Raw genomic sequence first — 24605 nt, 5'->3', positions numbered from 1 at the left:
TGGTGATATCATCCTGAGATGTTCAAAACTGCACTGAACAGCCATATGGAAAATGCCCATAGCCATTAATAGTGGCATAAAAGGAGTGTTCCTGATGCTAACACACCTAGCTCTAGTCACACATCCATGGCAATCTCAGATAAATAAGACTTTTGAATTAGGGGTTTTGGACAAATAAAAAAAGATGCTTGAGCCCCCGCCCTCCAAACAATGCTGGTCTTTTGTGTGACTTTGAAGATATGCGAGCAAGCTAAGAATATATTTTCTCAGAAGTCTAGAAACCATTGTTAAGATAGCAGACTTCAAAACAAATTTAGACATAATAAACTGTTATTTAAATCATAAGGAATAAAACCCACTGCCCTGCACAGAGATATTTATGCTGAACACAGAAGCACACCAGTATTCCTGTCCTCTAAAATTCAACTTTGTAATGTACATTAAATCTTTTGATGCTGTGTTGAAGACACAAAAAACGTATTTTTATCTCAGTATCCTAGGCAAAAATATTTTAGCACTATGGAAAAAAATTCTTATATAAGGTAAAATATTGACTTTAAATGTTATTGATGTATTTTTTAAAAATGCACTTAACCTACTTCTTCCTAATAGAACTGATAATATGTGTAAATAGGAAAATAATTTAGTTTGAATTTATTTTGATGCTTTCATTTCAAGAAACTATTACATCCTAATTAAAACATATTCTTAACATTTACTTAAAACATACATGTATAAAATTTACAGGAAAAGTTACTATCAAGGATTATCAAAATGATGCTTAGATTTTTTTTAACCAAATAACTGGTTTTTTTAAAATCAGGAAACAATTTAGTGATTTTGTCTGAATGTATTAAAATTATCAGCATGATAGACTAGCTCTATTTAAATGAATACTTTGCAGTTAACATCAAAAGTGTAAGGCTGATGTCCCACCCTTCACAGCAACAAAATACCTGTTGAAGGTTTCACTAACAAAAAGAACAGCCTGCATTCTCTTGGTTCTTACCACATAAGTCATTTGGATTCATTTTCAAAGACCAGTAAAGGGGAAAGAAATCACTATATCAATCTTTTTGGACTTGTGGTCTTTGCAGTTAACTAAGGACTGACAAAACTAAAATCACTTTTCATTTATGCAGTTTTTTAAAGAGGACTTAAATATTCTGGCAAATCATTGAACACAGCTATATGGCTGCTAATTTGCACTTTGATCCTGCCACTTGCTAAGTCTCCTATAGCAAACATAGTACATAATGGGAGGGCCATTATAATGGGAGGATCCTTACACATGCAGATTAAATACTGCAGGAAAGAAAAACAAACTACCTCAAGTCTGTTTTACAATAATAGCACTAACTGTTTTCTGATGTTTTTTGTAAAGAGGCTTCCAGACATCTAATAGCTATTTGCAAATCATACTCTATATGCTATATATCATTACTTATATAATTTCTAAATTCCAATTATTGTAATTAGATAATTAGATTGAACATCCACACTCAACCTCTTAAACTCTATATTTACAAGATTATTTTATTCATTCTTAAAAAATAAAAATAATGGGGCACTTCCAGGAAGATGGTGAAGTGGTAAGCAACAGAGAAAGAGCCTCTCTGAGAATTGGTGTCCAGACACTGGACTATGCCCATGTGTGGAAGAGGAGGGAAGTGGGTCCCTGGGACTCAGGCAGGATCTGAAGCAAGATTTGAAGGCCACAGGGAGAGCAAACAGAAAAACTTCAAGGAAGAAGAGGTGGCAAGCAGTACTTCCTTCCTGAACACCAACTCACTGTCTGGGAGGGGTGGTGGGAACTTGCAGAAGCAGTGACCCCTGGCAACAGAGGTCTTTTTGGAGAAACACGCCAGTGGAATGGGGCAGTGGACACAGGGTACTGCAGTAGCTAGGGAGTTGTTTAGGTTCAGGTTTAGGTTAGGAGTGGGTGATTGGCCAGGTGATTGGCCTCTTGCAGAGGGCCCAACTGAGGCAGAAACACAGAGCAACTCCTGGTTCCATCTGGCAGCTTCAAGCTAGTAAGAGGTGCTCAGATTGTTGCAGTCAAAATGGGGTCAGGTTCCAGGCTTATGGCAAGAAAACAACCTGAACTTCAGCGGAAATAAAAGCATAGGCTCACTGGTATTAACTACAATCCACTGTAAAGCTACTGCTGACTTGCTGGGATTAATCAACATGGATCCAGATTTTGTGTGCCCATGTTGTTACCAGTGACAACAGAGGCACACCTTGAAGTAGACATTTTTCTTCCTGGTTTTGTTTTTCTACTTCTCATTTCTTGTTTTCTTTTCTTACTGTTTGCTCTTTTTTTTTTTTTTTTTTTGGTCTTTTTCGTTTTTAGCGGTACCAGGGATCTAACTCATGACTGCATACTTGCAAGGAAGGCACTTATGCCGCTGAGCTAAATCCCCAGCCTGTTTGCTCTTATTTTTATGTAAGTGTGAATATGGTTTCTCGTTTTTTGTTGTTGATGTTCTTGTTCTTATTTCTTCAATCTCTCTTTGCTTCCTGCCTTCTACACCAGTTTCCCAAGTTTGTGTAATCTTCCTCTGTCCTCTAGCCTTCCTTCTAATCTCTTGCGCTTTTTGTATTTCTCTTTTTTCTAGCAAACCCCTTTTAAATTTTCTCCCCTGAAGATGAAACCACCATATTGAAGGCTTACTTACTATATTCAATTTTCTGATTTATTTTAGATTTTGTTATATAACCACAAATCTAGTTCATATGGTTAAAGGTAGCAAATTAATAGTTACCTCAGTTTGACATTTTCTAGGTTGTGTTTCATGCTATTGCTGCTGACTGAAGCACTTTAGCCAAGGTGACACAATTGTTCTCATCAGTTGTTCTTTCTGATATACTACCAAAACTGACATTGCATATAGCTCATAAAAGGTACTATAGGCCATTGTCAAAGAACCAGGGGCTGGGCAAAGTAGGTATCAACTTATCATCCCCAATAATCTGAAGAAGACAGACAGTGAAACAGACTCAAAACTGAAAAGCCAGCTACACCTGGAAAACACCTCTGAGAAGTAGTAATTTCCTAAGCATTCTAAAAACTAGCAATAAAATTACTTACTGCAGGTAATTTACAAGCATCAACCCAGGAATTAAATTAGAGAGAGAGAGAGAGACAGACAGACAGACAGACAGATAGAGACAGAGAGACAGAGAGAGAGAAAAAAAGACACTTAAACAAGATGTAACCCCAGACATCCAGCTCACTAAAGGCAAACACAGAGACGTTGACTGATGGAGACATTCCAAAAGTTACTACCGGGACTGTTAAGTAGTAACAGTGGAAATAGCAAAACAAATGTATGAGGATGTATAAAAAATAAAATTAAATCATAAATAATTTCTCAGATAACTACATGCCTAGTGACTCTAGAGCAGACATGAATTTAAAAAATAGAGAAGCTTAGGAAAATGATGGAAATCATGAATGTCCAACATAGGACAGAAATAGAACCCATGGAATAGATCACATAGATATCCACCAGGTTGAAAATTCCACTGAAAGTATATGTGGCAGAGTGGGCCAATGTGAGGACTAAACATCAGATGTGGAAGATAGGTTTGTGCTTTGCAATCACGAAAAAAAGGATGTCTTAAAAATACCAAGGGACCACAAAAAATCACTCCAGCAGCTGCTAGATGACGCAAAGAAGAATAACATAAGATTAACTGGGAAAAAAAGGCAGGAAATACTACAAAAAATATAAAAAATCTGTTCACAGACATTGTGGCAGAAAACTTCCCTGGCAGAGAAAAAGAATTTGATATGCAGATAAGTGAGACACACAGAACTTCAATTAGCTATGATCAAAAAAAAAAAAAAAAAACAACAACAAAAAAAAAAAAACCACAAAACTACAGCAAGGCATGTAATAGTCAAGATTCCAGAAATTCAACATGAGAACAGAACATCAAAAGCTGTTCATGAAAACAAAAAAAAAAAAAAAAAAAAAAACCCAAATCACCTGTAAAGGAAAGACCATCAGAATCACAGCAGACTTTTCAACATAAACTCTCAAATGAAGGACTGTTTGGAATGAAGGATTTCAAGCCCTAAAAGAAAACAAACTCCAACCTAGATTAATTTACCCCACAAAACTATCTTTCAAAAGTGATGGAAAAGTAAGATACAAGGAAGTATCTTACATCCTTGACAAAGAACATCTGAGGAAACTCATGATCATGAAAGCAGCACTTCAAAATGTTCTGAAGTACCCTGCAGTACACTGTACCTGAGACCATACTCTCCAATGAAATACATTGGACATACATGTGTAAATACCATGTTTTCCTTTGGTATGAGAAATCAAAAGTATAAACCAGAACCAAAATGTACAACAGATATTGAGAAATAGGAAGAATATGCTCAAATGAGAGGGGCAACAAAAGAAGAGAAAAAAGAAAGGGAAAATATAAAAAATGAGAATAGAAGAAAAACATGGACACAAAGCTTTTGTAAATAAGGAGGAGAAAGGGGCTAAAAATAAGGTAGGCGAATGGGGAAAAATGTACAGGTACAAATTCTCTATGATGAATGTGATTATTACATATACCTAAAATGTATCTATAAGCTTAATAAAAAATAATTAAAATTACTAGCATCAATCTGGTAGGTTCAAAGTGTTTTACAAATATCATAACAAAATTTACAAAGACTGAGAGTAGCAGGATTGTTATCTTTTATTTTGCAGAGTTGGTTAATTCTAAACTTTAGCACAGATAGGGATATAGCTCAGTGGCACAAGCGCCTGCCTATCAAGTGTAAGGTCCTGAATTCCATTCCTGCTACCAATAAATAATAAATAAATAAATAAACAAACTTCAGCATATCAAAAGCCAACATTTGTTTCAATATTTATATAACCACATGAGCGTTACTGAATGTAATGGTGGGTTTATTAAATATATTTTTTAAAAATCAAGGCAAAGGAGTAAGACTCTGATATAGATCAGCTTATTAAATTCTATTTGTATATATATGGTGGAATTCAGGAATAAATACAATAAAAAAGTATTTTGTTAAAAATTATTTTTTTCTTGGAGTTCATGTTTAGATATGTGATTTAAAAAGCTACTCTACAATAAAATGGTTAAACTGCTAAAGTTGTTTTGAAAATAATGATTTTAAGTACATGTTGGAAAACAATGAATCTCACAACTTATATCATACAATATCATACAACTTATATTTTTAAAATGCAACGTTTGAAAATCTTCATAGAACAAAGAGACTAGGAAAGAAAGATATATAACAGACTCAAACAAATGAAATCTGTACCTTACAGAAAAGTATTTTCAGGGAACAAATGAACTGATGTCTACCTAAAGTATCTAACGGTACAAAGAGGGTCTGTGAGGTACCTCAGAAAGAACAGCAATACAAATGAATCATGTCATGGATTAAGAAGTGGTGGTCAACTTAATGCCAGTTGGATTAATCAGCATGGCACTGAGCGTAGATGCTCCACCTGAGGAAAGTTGCCAGCATAAATACAGAGGTGGAGAAGGAGAAGGAAGGCGTTAATGCATTATTGCATTGAGGCACTGTGGTTTCTCCTACAAGTTGCTATTTGAGCTGTTGGTTCTCCTGGAGAAGCTTTGGTCCTCACATCAAGCATAGCTCCCTGGCTCCGGAAGGGAAGACACGTGCTGCTTGGTCTCCTGGATGCATTTGTCATGCTGGCTTCCTGGCATGTACCCAACTGTGCTTGTTGGAGGAGGAGCCGGGGCATCTATGTAGCTGAGGATGGCTGTGGTGCTTTTCAGGACAGCCCTGGTCTTTGTTGTGAATGTGACTTCTTGGCTCCAGTGTAGAACCCTCAACCTATCAGCACAGCTCCTTCACCCCACTGGCATGGACTTTGTGGCTTCCACTGCTGACCTTTGGGCCTTCCCAACGTGGATCCATAAAAAAGACTGGCAAGAGTCCTTCTTGTGGGCCCTGGACCTGTAGTTGGACTCGTGGAAGGCATTATCATGAGCTCTGGGTCTTCTTCTGAACTCATGTGGGACATTGCTGCGGGATTCAGGCCCTTGGCTAAATATTTTATGTCTCTGGTGTTGTGGATAGAGTACCTGTATTTTCTGTGTTAACTCCTGGTCACCATTATAAATAACATTATAAACTCCATGTCCTGATTCTAATTGTTCTCTGCACAACCCCTAACTACAACACATGTAAATGACTTTTCTGCACTTCTACCAAGGTCTCATCAAAATATGCAACAGTAGTCCTAGAAAAAATTTTTTCTTGAGGATAACTTATGTAGAGTCTAAAATGAGGTGACTAAGAGTTGTTGTCAATGTCACAGAAATTGCTTCCCAAGAGAGGTTTGTGCAATATTGTTTAGAGAATTTTTATGTCCATATTTTATACTCTGAATAACTGCTTTGAAGATAATAATATACAATGTATTTGCCATTATTTTATTCTATTATTTTGTTTTTAAATTTTGGGTTTTTACCATAAAATTAAAAAAATTACTTTCCAGCCTTTCAGCCTAAAGCTATAGTGTAAAAGAAAATGTTTAGTAGTGTGTTATGATGTAGGGCAGAGTTCAAAGCTGAACTCTTAACTAGAGTTTGAAAATATAAAAAAAAGAGGTGTTTATTAGGATTTGGTATATACAGATCATTAACAAGAAAGAGAACTATATCATAATGTAGTATTCAAGAATACATAGCAAGAAACAGATGACACAGGGAACCTTATGTATGATAATAGCAAAAGCAATCTTATTTGTAACTTAGAGGAACACTTTAACATCTATCCAGTGATATCCCATTCTGCTTTAAAGACCTTCAGAGAAACATTCGTTTTTCTTGAATATACCAAGAAATCCTTTGTAGCACTCTTTTATGTTTAAGTTCATATTTTTATTAGTTGACACTCACTATGAAAAACAGCCTTTCACTACTGCCTTTATTTATCCATTGAACATTTACTGAACACTTTGTGTAGGGGATACAAGGTCTTTGTACTTTGAATAGCTCATAGTCAAGAAGTATAAAGGAATCTGTAATTAAATAATTACTTCAGTATAAATATATGCAAAGATATGTTAAAACATACTAGAAACAGAACAAAAAAAGAATAAATCGATTGTGAGGAGCCATGGGAGACATGTTTAGGAGAAATGCTAGTTCAGTGGAAACTAATAAAAGAGGGACATTTCAGAGAGAGAGCAACAAATGTTCGACACAAAAATAAAAGGCCACGAACATTCCAGATAAAGCAAACAACTTGGAACCGGACCGTAAAATGAAAACTGGAGAGCACCAAAAGATGAGACTAGAAAAGAAGGGAGGAGGATTTATAAGGCTTTGTGTGAGGTCAAGTTGATTGTACAGCTGGGAAGTTATTCTCTTAGGTAAGAAAAGCCACTACAAGGTTTTTAAGACTTCACATATTTACTTACTTTTATTTTATAATCTTTTTTGTCTTTTTGAGACAGGGTTTCATGAGCAGTTCAGGCTGTCCTTGAACTTACTTTGTAGCCCAGCTGGGCCTTGAACTCCCAGCAATCCTCCTGCCTCAGCCTCCTGAGTGCTCAGATTACCTGCATGTGCCACCACACCTGGCTGACTTCACATATTTAAATTGGCAATTAAGATATTTCTCAATTTTATTTTTATATTTTATATATCTATCTTTCCTTTTAAGTATGTCTTTGCTTTTAATCTTTTTTTTTGGGGGGGGGGGCAGGGATTGAACTCATGACCTCACACTTGCCAAGCAGGTGCTTACATCACTGAATTAACTCCCTGGCCTGCTTTACATTTCCACTGGCTTGAACCACTGATGATTCAGAACTACCAAGCAGGGAGAAATGAATTATTCCCACTTTGTGAACTTAACACTTTTCTAGGTTCCCTATATATTCTCTCTCTGTCTAGAATTAGATACAAGTCTCAAAAGTACAGCTAATTTATATTGTATATGTGGACTTTTCCTATGTACTATATGGTTTTATCTATATTCTCTAATATCAATTATTAAAATACCATACTCAGGGCTATAGATTTAGTCAACAGCATAAGCGCCTGCCTGGAAAGCGCAAGGTTGTGAGTTTGATCCCCAGTACCAGAAAAAATAAAATACCATACTCATTCTTCATGGCATTCACCAAAGTCTTAGGTTAGTTGTATAGAAACAAGTTGTATAAGAACACGATACAGAAGGCTAACATACAGGAATTGCTGAAGAAGCTGTACATGGTGAAATTCTATAATCTCACCACTCTAGGAGGCTGAGGCAGGGCGGCTGCAAAGTTTGTACCCAAAATGGACATTTTAGCAACATAGAATGAGACCATATGTCAAAAAATAAAAATGGCTAGGGATGTACCTCTGTGTGAAGGTTCTGGGACTTTCAATACTGGGAAAAAAATGTTGAAGAATTTTTAAATCAGTGGTCCCTTAAGCAATAAGTAGTTCTAGTATGATCTTTTGTGAATTCTTAAAGATCTAAGGGTCAGCATCCATTTTTTTTTTTTTTAATCGGTTACTGGGGATCCAACTCACGACCGCCTGCTTGCAAGGCAGGTGCTTATGCTGCTGAGCTAAATCCCCAGCCCTCTAGCATCCCATTTTTTAAGACTTGAGGTGATCCTATAGATACGAACTTTTTCTTTTTTTCTCTTTTCTTTTCTTTCCTTCCTTTCTCCCTCCCTTCCTTCTTTTTAACTCTGAGGACTGTTGGATGTGGTGACACATGCCTGTGATCTCAGCATTTGAGAGAGGTTGAGGCAGAAGGATTAACGAACTTCGAACTTTGCAGTATGGGCCTATCTCAAATCCTTGCCTCCCTCAAAGCCAAAAACAAAACCAAAACAAAAAAACAAAAGCTCAGAGGACTTCTCAATTATCCTAGGAGTGCGCAAGTTTAACTCTACCAATTCAGCACTTTGACTTTTGGAACCCTACAGATATTATGAAGGGGAAAGTAGATTATAATGCATTTAAAGTAAGTACACTATAAATTAAAGAGTACAAGCCAAGTAAAACTATCACAACTCAAAATTCAGATCACTAAAGGAGATCCCAGTCATTTGAAGGTGGAAGTAGCTTAGCTTTTTATTTAACAGAAGGTCTTTAGATTTCTAAAGTGGTGGTGATGTTAAATTAGAGATAACTATTAGACATGCTTCCCTTTTCCCCTTTACATGAGTACCTATTGTTACAGGCAGCTGAATTGGATAAAATATTCCAGGCAGTCAGACAGGGCTGGGCCCTCAAAAGCACCTAGAAAACCAGATAGATGGAGGAGGCAGATACCTCTGCTGTGGGCCAGATCTCTAGACAAAGGGCAAAACAAATGCAACCACACCCATTGATATTCCAAATAGGGAGTCACCATCCCAACTCCCCACAGGAAGAGTCACTGCTCTATAAGCAGGTCTACTTACTACAGGACTCGCTTTCCCATTTGTCCCCAATTTGGTCAATTTTACTTGAACATTGAATCATATTGGTTGATCATGGTTCTGCCCCACCTCATTCCTGTCGGCTTGTGAGTTCCCATGTTTTACCCAGTTTGGACCCATCTCACCGCACAGGGTTAGCTCTATAGAACTCCCTAGAAAAGATAAAATCTTTGGCAAACCACTCGGGACTCCTGCTGTCTCTCTGTCAGACAGAAGCTTTCTTTCTCTCAATAAATATATTTCGCTCTTAACCTCTGTGGTTCCTACAACTCATTCTTCCATTTTAGAGAACACAAACTCAGACTGGATAGACATCCAGTAGGAGTTTCATTCCCTGAATCACTGTTAATTTGAGTATCAACAGGAAAAAGAAAAGGATTGTTTCTACTTTACAAATGGAAAAACATAATCAGAAACATTAAGTACTTTCCTGTTTTAAAATCACTTAACTCATACTAAACTGTACCAGATATAAAGATGGGGATTATCTCCTTTTGTTGCCATACTATTTTTCTAAAAAAGTAGTAGTATTGCCTAAACAATGCCAATCTGTATATGTAAGAAGTACTCAGATATGACCCAGAAAACAACCAAATTAAGAAAACTACTTTGGAATCCAGGCTTGGTGGTATACGCCTCTAATCTCAGCACTCAGGAGACCTAACCAGGGGAACACAGTGAGTTCAAGCCCAGCCTGCACCTCAAAGCCAGATCCTGTCTCAAAGCAAAACAAAACAACTTTGTCTCTCAAAAGATTGATACCTGACATCAAGTCCCATACCAAAGTGTGAAAAGCAATGGCAAGGTCCAACCTCTCCCTGGCATCAAGTGTCAAAGCAAGAAAATTAGTCTTGAAATGTATTATTTAGTTTACTAAAGTGATGTTTGCATAAAATAACTACATAGCTTGGCATTTGAAAAATGCGCAACAATGAAAAGGTTTCCCTATTGAATGTAAACTTTAAGCTGAGAAGAGGTTGCTACATTCTGGTTGGAGATGCTCTTACAACCAACTTGGACATTTCTCTTACAGAGTGATGGGGTCTATGTTTCTTTATGGCTACTTAGGTCAACACAATGTAGCAGAAATGATGCTACGTAACTTTTGAGCTAGAATCAGAAGACACAGTAAAAGAAATATTCCACAGCTGAAAAGCAGAAAATATTTGCAAACCATATAAAGCACTAATAAGGGGTTAACCTCTAAATTCTATAAGGAGCTCCTACAGCTGGAATGTATACAAACTCATGCAAACTTACAGCTTGATTTTAAAACGAGCTAAGGACTTGAACAGACATTTGTCCAAAGAAGAAATATAAATGGTCAACATGCAAGTATCAATTTCACTAATTAGGGAACTGCAAACCAAAACCACAATATAGGGGGCTGGGGATTTACCTCAGCGGCATAAGCGCCTGCCTTGCAAGCAGGCAGTTGTGAGTTCGATCCCTGGTACTGATAAAAAAAAAAAGGAAAAAAAAGACAAAAAAACCCCACAAAACCACAATATAATACTATAACACCCCTGTCAGAATGGCTTACTTAAGAACAGAAACAGTGTTGGCAAGAATATGGAGAAATGGGAAGGTTTATACACTATTAATAGGAAAAAATGGTATAGCTTTTAAGAAAAAAAATATGAAGGGTCCTTTAAAATTAAAAATAGAACTACCATATGATTCAGTAGTCTCACTTCTGGGCATTTATTCAAGCAAACTGAAATCTGGATCGTGAGTTGTAAGCACTCTCATATTCACTGCAGGACTATCCACAATAGTCAAAATGCAGAAACAATTTAAATGTCTATTGGCATATGAATGTAATACAATACTATCCAGACCCTTTTTTGTTTTTAGGTTTTAGACAGGGTCTCCCTATGTAGTTAAGGATAGCCTGGAATTCACTATGTAACCCAGACTGGTCTTGAATTTGCAGTGATCCTTCTGCCTCAGCCTTCCAAGTGCTGGGGATACAGGCATGCACCACGATGCCTGGCCATACTATCCACACTTCAAAACAAAAAAACCCTCCTGTCTTTTGCTACAACATGGATGAATCTTGATCACCTTATGCTATGGTAAATAAGCCACTTACAGAAGGACAAATATTACATGATCTCACTTATATGAAGCACCCAAGAGTTAAATTCATAGTATCAAAGAATTGAATAGTGGTTTCCAGGGGCTAAAAGGATAGGGAAATGGTAAGTTACTGATCAGCAGTTTTAAAAATTTCGGTTAAACAAAACAAGTAAATTCTGAAGATTTATACAACATGTGCCTACAGTCAGTAACACTTTGCACACTTGAAAATTAAGAGCGTAGGTTTCAAGTTATGTTCTTACCACAGTAAAATTAAAATGAAATTTTCCAACTTATGAACTCAAGATGTCCTTCAGTATGTTTTAGTTTTCTGCTTAAGTCTAATATAACTCTAAACTTTTAAATATATTATTTATATTTGAGATTAAAGTGTTCTAAATTTTTTAATATAAAATGTACTCATTTTTAAGTGTGATTAAATTTTAACAACAGTATACTCGTGTTTCCACAAGCCAAATAAAAGGAGATATTCCATCCGTATATAGAAAGTTTACTTCTCTGCCTTTGCAATTAATCTAACATACCCTGCCTCCAGAAAACTGATCTGTCACGCTACCATAGTTTTTGCTATTGTAGAATTATATATAAATTACATGTAAAAATATTGATATGCATATGTATTGTTTTGTGTTCTCATCATAAGATCCCTATCATTTGCTATTGTGCATCTCAGTGGCTTGCTTGGTCCTTTGCGTTCCTGAGTAGCATAGTTTGAGTAGCGCTCCACTGAAATTCCTGGGATGAGAAGTGCTTTGGATTTAAGAGCATTTTGGATTAGTGCTTTTACATTAGGGATGCTCAAACTGTATTCCAGTGTATGGATACATTATGATGTGTTTGTTCATTTACTTGTTGATAGAAATTTTATCCAATTTCTAGGCATTACAGTAAAAAATGCTGTGAATCTTTGTGTAAAAGTTTGTATGCAACCATGTTTTCAGGTTGTTTGAGTTGAGGAGTAAATATCTAGAATTGGAGTTACTGAGTGTTATGGATTGAGAACTGGCGGTCAACCTAATGCCAGCTGGATTACATCAGCATGCATTGAGCGAAGATGCTCCACCTGAGGAAAGTTGCCAGCATAAATAGGTGGAGAAGGGAGGTGCTGAGGGTTGAGGTGTTAAGGAGGCACTGTGGGTTCTCCTACGAGTTGCTGTCTGAACTGTTGGTTCTCCTGGAGAAGCTTTGGTCCTCACATCGAGCATTGATTGCTTCCTGGCTCCGGAGGGGAAGACATGTGCTGCTTGGTCTCCAGGATGAACTCCTCGTGCTGCTTCCTGGCACGTACCCGACTGTGCTTGTCGTCGGAGGAGCTCAGGGCCTCCGTGTCACTGAGGACAGCTGTGGTGCCTTTCAGGAGAGCCCTTGGTCTTTGTTGTGAGTGTGACTTCTTGGCTCCTGTGTAGAACTCTCATTCCACCAGCACAGCTCCTTCATCCTGCTGGCATAGACTTTCTGGCTTCCACCGCTGACCCTTGGATCTTCCTGGCACGGATCCATAAGAGACAGGCGTGAGTCCTTCTTGTGGGCTCTGGACCTCCAGTTGGACTCGTGGGAGGCACTGTCCTGAGCTCTGGGTTTTTTTTTTTGGACTTATGTGGGACATTGCTGTGGGGATTAGGCTCTTGACTAAATAATCTATGTCTTTGGTGTTGTGGATAGATTTCCTGCATTTTCCTGTGTTAACTTCCAGTGACCATTATAAAAATATTATAAACTCCATGTCCTAATCCTAGTTGTTCCCTATGTACAACCCCTGACTACAACACTCAGTAATATATTAAGTGCATATTTAACTTTTAAAGAAACAGTCCGACTATTTCCTAAGATGGCTATTTTGCAACCCCACCAGCAATCTGAGCAGAGTTCTAGATGCTCCATTCTTATTCCTCTCTTGCAAATTTTAACCATTCTCATGTGCCTACATTGACATATTTTTGAGGTGCATTTCCTGGGTAACTAATAATACTGAAGATCTTACTTATGTGCTGTTGACTACTTATATATTTTCTTGGAAAATAAGTTATTTTTGGGTATTTTTGTAATTTTATTAAACTTATTTTAATGATTTATCTGAAATTTTGGTTTTTTTCTATGTATAAATCATATTCCTGGTGAGTGATGGTAGTTTTATTACTTCTTTCTTGCCCTTTATACTTTTTATTTCTCTTTCTGGTTTTAGGAACTCTACTGTGATTCTAAATAGAAATGAACTTCCTACCTTTTATCCTATCTCAAATGGAAAGCTTTCACTGTTTCATTCCTTTCCATCTCCAGTTTTTTGGGAATTATGCTGTGTTCACTCTTATGGACCTGATATTCTTCAAACACTTTTATATCTATTAAAATTACTGCTAGTTTTTTTTATTCTGTTAATGTGATCAGTTACATTATTTGATTTTTAAAATATTAATCTTACACTCTTAGAATAAATCCAAATTTGCCATAGTATGTTAATCTTTTTGTATACCAATAGGTTATGTTTTATTTATGACTTTTCCCATTGAGATGATACCTTGCTATGTACCTAGATCAGTCATGAACCCTTGGACTCAAAAGAACCTGCTGCCTTAATCTTCCAAGTAAGTGAGATTAAAGAAGCATGCTACCACTCTCAACAAGTTTATGATTTTTGTGTCTTCTGTTCACTGATGTTTCTTTCCCTTCATAAGCTTAAACATCAATTTTTTCTTTAAAATAAACTAAATTATAAGAATACCATACATATTTGTGCATTATTCTTTCTATAAGAAAGTGAAATTAAAGAAGTAGAAAGACCATATTGAGAGGTTCTCTGCAGGTGTTGTAACTGAAAGGTCATCAGAGGTGTGAGCTGAAACTGCCCCAGACATTGTGCAACACAAACAAGCCAGTTCTACTGTGTCTGCATGACAGAATCCAGAGCAGAGTAAAATGGCTGTTTCAAGTCCGTAAGTTTTGCAGTGGTTTTTAAATGTAGCGAAAGCTAATTTGAAAGGGAAGGGGAAATACCTTTTGAACTATTCAAAGGATAATTTTATAAGCCACAGGGCCTATCTTTGGTAACTGTGAAATAAATGTAACAGAGTGACCAACCTGGCATGCAGCTAGCCAGCCATGTGGCACAGTACTGCTGTAAGTGGGAAAAACTACTAAGACAAGACACTAACCAAAGTCATATCAGTAATAGTTAAAGGAACTATGAGGTATTTTATGAGCTAGCATGATTATTATTTATCAGTTACACAATGATCACCAAGAATTTCATGTCTTTCAGTGTGAACAGTATGTACCTTACTGAATCAGTCATTGCTTAATACCAAGTTCCACATGTAGGTACAACCTAAAATCATGAACTGTGAAGGTGAAGAGATCTATGTCCCCTCTTGTCCTTCCTTTCCCCTTTCTTCTGTCCTCAGTGCTGAACTGCATCCCCAGCCTTTCTGTCTCTGTTAAAAAACACCCCCGCACCTCCGCCCCCGCCAGAAACACAACTCCAGTTTAAGTAAAACTGTTTTAGACTGGTTTGTTTGGGTATGCTAAGAAAAAAATTTTATAAAAATATCTTTTTTTAGGCACCAAAATTTCCTTCAATTATTTTTCTTAACATGATTTTTTTTTTTAAATACAAAAAATGAATTAGGGGGAAAACACTATAAACCAAATTTTATTCTACCCCCTAGGAATAAATAGTGTTACTACTTTGATGGTTTTTCCTTTCTGTTCTTTCTGGTGCAAATATAAAACAGTCTACATTATTTCAGAATGGAGGTCATATGACAAACACTATTACATATCCTCTTGATTCTATACAAAAAAAAAATTTGAGCATTTTCCCATATCTTTATTCTTTCAAAACGTCACTAAATACTTAATCTTTAATGACTATGTAGCAAGTATATGTGTTTGTTTAATCTTTGTATTTGAGTTTTCAGAACATTTTGAGAACTTGCTATTACTTTTGCTAAAGTTTTACTATTGTGATAGAAATATGCCTATCAGTTTTGACACTGCAAGCACTCAGTGAAAGGAATGAAGATTTCTTTTTATTAGTTGTGGTCTTGCCCCTGCTAGGCAAATGTTTTCCCATTGAGATACACATTTCTCCAGCTCCAGAGTAGGTGCTGCTTGATGATGTTGTAATCTACATGCCAGTAGCAGTGCAAAAACTTAACAAATGCCTATCAGCTTTAATTTCTTAAAATTCAAGTTATATACAGACAGATACATTATAGACCTGGGACAAAAGATGTTTGTACAATTAATTTCTAATATGGAATTACACTAATGTAACTTAGTTGAAAGTCTAAGTTTCATTTGGGAAATAAAACTACAAGAAAGATTATTGATTCCTTGTACAAAGAGGTTACAATTATTTTAAAGGTTGAATTAATGAACAAATATATTGAACCTAAGAATAAACAGCCTTACAACTCAGAATACTTAAATTCTGAGTTTAGTTTGTCATTGTCTGTGACCTTAGATAAATTTTATTTATTTATTTATTGGAACCAGGAATCAAACACAGGACCTTGTACTTCCCAGGCAGGTACCGTGCCACTGGGCTCTACCCCCAGCCCTTACTCTAGATGAATTTAAAAAAATTTTTCAAACTCATTTTCCTCACTTCTGCAATACTATTTAATCTTCACAAGAATGTCATAAAAATAAACCACAAAGAAATATAACAAAGTGCTTTAAGAATACAATCTCTGAAGTCAGAAAGACTAGGTTCAATTCTTGGATTTTTTACTTATCAGTTATCTGATCATGGGCAATCCATAAATTTGTGTGCCAATTTTCTCAACTGTGAAAGGAGGACAGTAAAAATTATATACTTGTTCTAATGCTTAAATGAGAAAATCTGTATGAAAGCACTTACAATATTGCTTGACACAGACTAAGTGCTCAGTAAATATAGATGAAGATTTTAAGATATGTTAAATGTACATATAAATAAAAGAATTTGTTAATCTACTTGGAAGAAAGACCACATAAACATCAAATATTCTGCATTTAGAATCAATGCATACTAAAACTTTAATTTTAAAAATAAAGTACTAATTATCTATAATTTTTAGAAGTTGAAAGAATGTATGATATACATTTTATCATAAATATATCTATACTATATATAAATATAATATAAAATCTAGTGAATGTACTTTTTGTGGCCTTTCATTTGACTGGATCCCTCAAATGAGGAATGAGTTTAAATAGCTCCTCTGCAGGTCAATTAAGCCTCTATTTCTCAAATTACTCTGTAATTGCTTTGTTATTATCTATCTCTTCCTACCAGAATATAAATATCATGAAGGAGGAAGCTTAATCTTTTTCTTTTCTTTTGGTTATTGTGAGTAGACTTTGTTCAAATACTCCATAAACATATTTGGCAAATAACTGAATTAATAAACTGATGATATGAGATGGATAATAGCTGGAAAAGCTGTCATAAAAGCTATATGTTCTTCTTTGAAAGAATGATTTCTTAGATTAGTATTACTCTCCCCTCCCCTCCCCTCCCCTCCCCTCCCCTCTCCTCTCTTCTCCTCTCTCCCCCTCCCCTCTTCCCCACTTCCCAACTCTGTTACTGAGGATTAAACTCAGGGCGTTTATACTAAGTCACATCTCCAACCCCTTCTATATCTAGCTAAGTAGTATAAGTGGCGTTCAAACATTTGATCCTACCAGCCTTCCAAGGATTATAGAATGTACCACCAAGCTCAGCTAGATTAGTATTTCATACACTTTTTGATCATGACCTACAATTAAAAATACGTTTTGTTTCAAGATCCAGTAAGCACATACTCATATAGCTGAAACAAAAGTTTTGCAAAAAATATTTCTAAGTGCAATGAATTTTTTATCTATTCTAATTTTCTTCCTTCTTATTTATAATCAGCTATTGTGGCCTAGTAAATTGATTTTATACCAGGTATGATAGAAAATACAGTACACATTTGAATTTTTAAAATTACAGTGAAACATACATTGCTATGAATCCTCCTCAAACTCCTGCCCCCGCCCTGACCCGAATACACTTATCCCGTCATTTTGCCACTTTCTGAAGCATTCTAGAGGTCGTTTTTCATGGCTTTCGTTGAACTGTTGTGGTTGCTTTGATGTACTAAAATGATTCAAAACATTTACCTTTCGGGGTCATTTTGACTTTGGGGAAGAACCATGAGTCATGTGGGGCCAGATACAGGGAATAAAGTAGAAGCAGAGCTACCGCAGTGTTTTTCTGAGCCCGCCTCTCTGCTGCAAGGCTCGGTGCTGTAGCATTCCCTTTATTTAGCATCACACCTCATGCGTGTCGGAAGTAAACTTCCAGAACTTTTTCAGAAAATGGCAAAATAGAACACATATCTTCAAAGTGAGAGGGAATACTCTGAGGGTGATAAATAGCAATGTTTCTTTGCTGCAATAATGTTTTACAAATTTAAAAACGTATTTTTCTGATCAGTACTTGTATCCTAAGATGCACAAAAATTTCAAGTTTGAAAAACAGTGGTCCAGGTCAGATGTTTTCATCTGTTTGCTGTTGCAGTAAATGGAGACTAAACCTAAGAACTTTATACTGAGCTATCCCCCAACCCTTTTTATTTTTTATTTTGAGACAGAGCCTCACTAAGTTGTTAAGTTACTCAGGCTGGGATAGAACTAGTGATCCTTCCTGATTCAGCCTCCCAGAATGCTGGCAGTACAAGTGTGTGCCACTCCACCAGGCAGATCAGGGATTATTAAAGAGGTATCTGAAAAGTGTAAAAAGTGTATGGAATTTTATGGATTGTGTGGCTGCGGTGGCAAGCAAGATTCTCATAGTTCTCAGATTCATGAAGTTGTTCATGTTTCCCTACATTTAACTGCTTCAAATACTCTTTGTTCAGATTACCAATGAAGTACTACACCAAAATGTGTATACAAACGCGGTTCTAACAGAAGGATGGCAGACTATGATAGGAGAATGTATTGTTTCTACTGTCTAGTAAGGCTCAGGGTTAATCCTGGATACAGCACTTCCTGACTTGGAGACTTTTTATGAGTTACTTTATCTATTGGGCTTAGTTTTCTAATCTGGAAAGCAGCTTGAATATCTTCATGAAGTTAAGTAAAGCAATTACAGTTCTTGAAATATACAGTAATAAACACATTTTATATTTTATATAATATTGATGCCTATCATTTATCAGGTAAATGATAGGCATCAACATTATATACTAATATGCACAACAAAGTTAACTTCCATGGAAACCTTAAACAGATACTAGATTACAAAACGTGAATTAACACAAAAGTTATTCATGTAGTGAGGAATTTACACTGTAGGATCTTTTCTTAGAAAATACTACTGGATAGGAATAATGACGACATAATTCGATAGTTATAAATTTATCACTTTGATGAATGTACAAGGTACCCACAATATACAATGTCTATGGAAGGATAATTTAGCAAAAATGTAAGCAAGTTTCTCCCCTTACACGTTATAAATATGATTAAAATGAACAACTGTAGGTGCTTCCCCCACTGTCCTCACATCACTTATCTGCCCGCCGCAGAGCGGTGCGGCTGCGCCGGTGTTCTGCTTATTCCCGGCCTTCAAGGCTGCGTCTCTCCTGGCTTGCTCGAGCAGCACTCGTGCCCTTTCTTTAAGCTCTTCTTGCCTGGATAACATTCGATGCTTGAAAGCAAAGATACAGAATTAGAAGCCAATATTTTAAAAATCTCAAGCCCAAAGAAATAATCTATATTTATAAATTAATTAAAGGTTAGACAATCTGTTGAAATAAAAGAGGTCAGGAGTAACAGCACAGCTTTCTTCAAAAATCTATCTAAAGAAAGTATTAATATTGACTAGAAACTGTATAGCAAATACATGAATCTTGTCATAAAGACAATACACATGTCAAAAAAAAAAAAGAAAATACACATCTAAACCTGCATTTAATTTATTTATTTTTATTTTCTGGTACCGGGGATCAAACTCAGGACCTTGCACTTACCATGTAAACCACTGAGCTAAATCCCCGGCCCTTTAATTTAACTATTCTCTTACTAGAATATAGTTCCATTAGGTCCATATATAAAAAAATATATTTTTTTCCTGTTTGCTTTAAAAAGTATAATCTGGCAATCAAAAATATTTGCAAAAGCTCATAGTTTTATTTTATATTCCTTCAGAATTGACAACAATGTATCTTCTAAATTTGTACAGAGTGATATAAAATACCAGTGGCAATAGACTTTTAAATTCATCATGATATTAATAGAAAATCCAAAGCTAGAAGTATTACATGTATATGTATATGTATATATATGTATATGTGTGTATTTTTTTTTTTTTTTTTTTGTCCAGGAGATTAAACTCATGACTTCGCGTTTGCCAGGCAAGCACTTATGCCACTGAGCTAAACCTCCAGCCCCTTAGAAGTATTATATTTTTAGAAAATGTGTCAAACTGGTTTTCTCTACTGGTCATCCGCTCTATAACAAAATAATCAACCATATCAAAATTAGAAAACTATTTTCCTTGGTTAACTTGTGGTTTTACAATGTAATTTTGGAGTAAAACAGATATCGGCCATTAATGAAAATCAGTGGTATTAATCAAAAGCATAATATCTGAGCTCCTCATAGCCCAAATTCCTTTTTTCTATTAAAGAAACTGACTTCTGGCTTTAAATGGCTTTACTATTACGTTGATACTTAGTTGTTTTTTTTTTTTTAAATTTCTTTCACTGTGTAGGTTTTTATGGTTAATGAAAACCCACTCTTTTATTATATGAAATTGCCTTTGTAAGGAAACATTAGTATATCATTTCTTTGTCTTTGAGATCTTTATATTTAACTATAACTATTTTAAACCTTTTTTCTATAATCTGAAAATCTGCCTTAAAATATACAACTGATTTGTTTTTGGAATAGTTACAAAATTATACTGTCTCCACTAACTCCAGAACATTTTTGGTTTTTACTTTTTTTTTTTTTTAAAAACAGGGTCTTGTTACATAGTCCACTTGTCCTTAAATTCACTCTGTAGCCTATGCTGGGCACAACTTCAAGATCCTTCTACCTCAGCCTCCTGAGTCCTGGGATTATACAACAGTTTCATCACTTGAAATTTTAAAAGCATTAAGCAAAAAAATTTTAATAGATAAAAATTGCATATGTACATCGTATTGACAGATTCTAGATTATGTTGATAGGACATTATATAATTGGTCACTATATTTAGACTCAATACGAATACTATAATTTCTCAAAACAAAAATAATTTAATGAACACTTAATTTTCAGTTAAGACATCAGGCTGTTAATTACATTCTCAAATTAATAATAAGCAATGCAACACTGAGCAAGTCATTTAAAAACTACTGGATACTGTGGTTGGACATGGTGATATTGTACATGCCTATAATCCCAGAACTCTTTGAGGCACAGGGAGAAAAAATTTTTAAAAAGGGACAGGGCTAGAGTTCAGTTTGAAGGCTTAAGATTCAATCCCAAGTATTGCCAAAACAAACAAAACCACCTAATGTACAGCATACCATTACTTGATGGTAAGGGTTTTGGGGTTAGGCCTAGGTTCACGTGCCAGACACACATCTATCACTTAATTATAGTCAAGTTACTCAACCTCCATTTCCTCATTTAATAAAGTTGGGATAAAAACAGAGCAACCCTAATAAGAGTAGTGTAAAATTAAGTAACAGAGTCACATACTGTACTCATTACTGGTAAGCACTGGAGGAAATTTAACTATTTTTGTAATCATTCAAATTATCTTTGAACTGAGGAGATTGAGAGTAAAACATCTTTAGGACTCTATGAGCTCTAAATTCTATAGTCTTTCATGATTCCAAATAGTTATATATAGTAGACAGTGCTTTTGTCCTAAAAGTACAAATTATGTTTTTCTTAGAAATACATTTCATATTCACTATGGAGATTTTAGGAAATACACATGAATAAAAATAAAAATAATTAGTTGCCACGGTATTCAGAGATCATCACTACAGAGCATGTTTTCTTATGTAATATTTCATTGTGAGGTCTTGTAGTGTCTTTTATATATTTTTTTTAAAAAACAGGATTTTTCAGAGATTTATTATTTAGATGCACCATTTTTACAAGTTATTTTATTATATATATGCTGTTTGTAACATAATTATGTCTAGCACTTAATTATAGTCAATAATATATGTAATAATGTCACTTAATATATAGCCAATTAATCATGTATCTAATAATGCATTGATTGGTTGCAGAGCAGAGATAGAACCCAACCACTAAGCTACATCCCCAGTCCTAGAAATAATGGACATTATTTTATGAACATTCTTACATAAATTTTTGCATGTAATTCTGATTTATCTCCTTAGGAAAAGTTTCTGGAAGTAAAATCTAATGAGATAAACATTGGTATTTTACTTTGCTCTGTTCAGACAAGATCTTGCCATGTGCCTCAAGCACATGGGCTCAAGTGATCTTTCTGCCTCATCTTCCCAAATAAAAGAGACTGCAAGGGGCAAGCACCATGCCCGGATGACAAACATTTTTAAAGGATTCGATGCACACTGATTGCTCAACTGCTTTTAGTAAAACCGACAACTTTACCTCTGGGCTATGATTTCTTTTTTGTGCTATTATTAAAAAAAAAAAAAAGCAACATTGTGAGCATAAAGTTTAGGAGCACAGACTTTGTTGCCAGACAAGATTGGTTTTGAACAAAAACTTTAAGATTTATTATGTGATATTAGATAACTATAAACTCCAGATTTTTTAATAGAACATGGGATTCAACAGCTTACTTCATGGGTTATAAAGTTTAAGAGAGATATATTTAAGACATGTAACTGTCATCACATGCCCTTAAATGAGAAACATTATAACTGTTAAGTGTATAAAACCTTATTAAGCTACCAAATTTCCTATAACCCAATGTTTAATTATGAGTCATAATTATCACTTCATAAGAACATTTCCAATTAAATTCAGATGAGTATATATCTTGGGGAGAAGTTAAAATGCGAGATACATATCTGAGAACTGACAAATACAGTCTACAAGAGAAACAAAATATAGTTGCTATATGTAATTTTTGAAACTTATAAAATATCAGCAACCATATTAGAATTTTTGGTGTTAGACATCAATTTTTCCAACACAGTGCCAAACAAATCTTAAACTTAGCAACAACAAAATTCTTTTTTTAGTTGTTGTGTTTTTTGAGACAGGGTATCACTGTGCACAACACAGTGTAAGCCATTTAGGCTGGCCCTGAACTCACTATGTGGTACAGGTTGGCCTTGAATTCCCAGCATTTCTCCTGCCTCAGTCTTACGCGATTACGCATGGGCCACTACTCCCAGCCCTTAAGCAAATCCTGACCCCTTAACCAATGGGCAATTAACAAACATATATGGCGCTATAAATAGATGATGCTTCCATCTTCTGGTCCAGCAGTTTGCATGAATGGAATCACATGATGGAATCTGAAAGCTAAAAGAGCCTTTAGGGATTACTTCATTTGAGATACATGGAAAAAGAGGCTGAGAAAGTGAAATGGCTAAATTAACATATCACACCACTAATAGCTAAGTCAAAATGAGAATCCAGGTTTACTGGTGCTCAGTCATAAGAGTTTTAATTTTTCACTAGTAATAAATTTCTACCACTGAGCTACAGCTTCAGCTGCTGTCAGAAAAGCTTTCAGAGTGGTTGAGCTCCTTAGGACCTTTGATTTGAAGTTTTCTGATGAGGAGAAGAGGGAACTGCCTTGAGAGCTGTTGTATTTCTATGATCCTAAGATTCTTCCCCTTTTGTTTTCATTCCTCTCTTCCTCTCTCTCTTTGCCCCTCCTCCCTTTCTCCTCTCTTTTTTTTCCTCTCTCCTCCCCTTCCCTCCCTCCCTCCTTCCTTTTTCTCCCTCATCCTGGGTCTTCACATTGAACTACTGAACTATATCCCAGCTCCTCTCTTTCGTTTTGTTTTAAATTTTGAGACAGGTTTTGCTAAATCACAAGTTATCTTAAACTTGGCATCCTCCCCGCTCCCTCTCCCCTGCAACCCTAGCTGCTAGGATCATAATACACCCATGCCTGTTCTCACATTTTTCTTAACCCTTGCGAAAACTTATAAATCTGTCAGCCAGGTCACAGTTAAGAAATAGTTGTCCACCTACATACTGCTCGACCTTTATGGTGTCATGACTGTAATTCCTTCATGTTTTCAATCAACAACCACTTGAATGCAGTCCTCCCTGAACTGATTCCTGGTGCCTCTGTGGATTTTCTGCAAATGCTTGGGTTACTTATAAAAAATTGCATATTATTTGGATATAACCTCTATATATTCTCTTGTGTACTTCAAATCATCTCTAGGTTACTTTTAGTAGTTAATACAATGTGCTATGTATGCAATTGTTATACTGTATTGTGTAGAGACTAACGACATGAAAGAAAAGTATGTACATATACAATACAATTTTTTTTTTCTTTAAAAAACATTTTTAATCTGTGGTTGGTTGAATTCATGGATGGAGAACATGAGAATATGCGGGGCTGACTACTATGTGAGAAAGTAACATACCTTCAGGTTATTGTCTAAAAATTCTTTCTTAAGATCTTCTGGTACAGTTTTTTAACAAAAGTACTAATATCAATGAGTATTACTGACTGAAGAAAAGCCCAGAGATAATTGTGAGAAACTACTATTAACTTAGAAGTTCTAAAACTTTCTGGTCTCAAGATCTCTTTATATGCTTAAAAATTATGGAGAATACTAATTATTTATGTGGAATGTATTATTGCTATTTGTCATTTTAGAAATTAAAACAAATTAAAAAATATTTTTGTTTAGAAATATCCATAACACATTAGATATTAACATATTTTAGTTAAAAATTAATTACTTTAAAAACAAGTTTAAGAATGGCATTGTTTTACATGTTTGGTAAATCTGCACTAGAGTGTAAGAAAATGGTTTTTGGGTTCTCCTATTCATGTATTGTATTCAATCTCATGAATATTAAGAATCCTGTAGCCAATGAAATATATATTAT

At 35.4% G+C, this 24605-nt stretch overlaps 1 protein-coding gene across 10 annotated transcripts in view; it reads right to left on the bottom strand.

Moving 5' to 3' along the window:
• Ehbp1 (EH domain binding protein 1) overlaps window positions 1–24605 on the bottom strand; it is a 321489-nt gene that overhangs the window by 77816 nt on the left and 219068 nt on the right. For all 10 annotated transcript variants that reach the window (XM_063229491.1, XM_063229492.1, XM_063229490.1 and 7 more), the window contains one exon: window positions 19081–19224. In XM_063229491.1, the coding sequence (XP_063085561.1) occupies window positions 19081–19224 (144 nt within the window). The remainder of the gene's footprint in view (window positions 1–19080; window positions 19225–24605) is intronic.

The sequence above is a fragment of the Cavia porcellus genome, unplaced genomic scaffold (genome assembly GCF_034190915.1).
Source record: "Cavia porcellus strain 051 isolate PalLab524CR breed Dunkin Hartley unplaced genomic scaffold, mCavPor4.1 scaffold_18, whole genome shotgun sequence".
Taxonomy (NCBI): Eukaryota; Metazoa; Chordata; class Mammalia; order Rodentia; family Caviidae; genus Cavia; species Cavia porcellus.
This window is presented reverse-complemented; position numbering and strand designations above follow the sequence as displayed.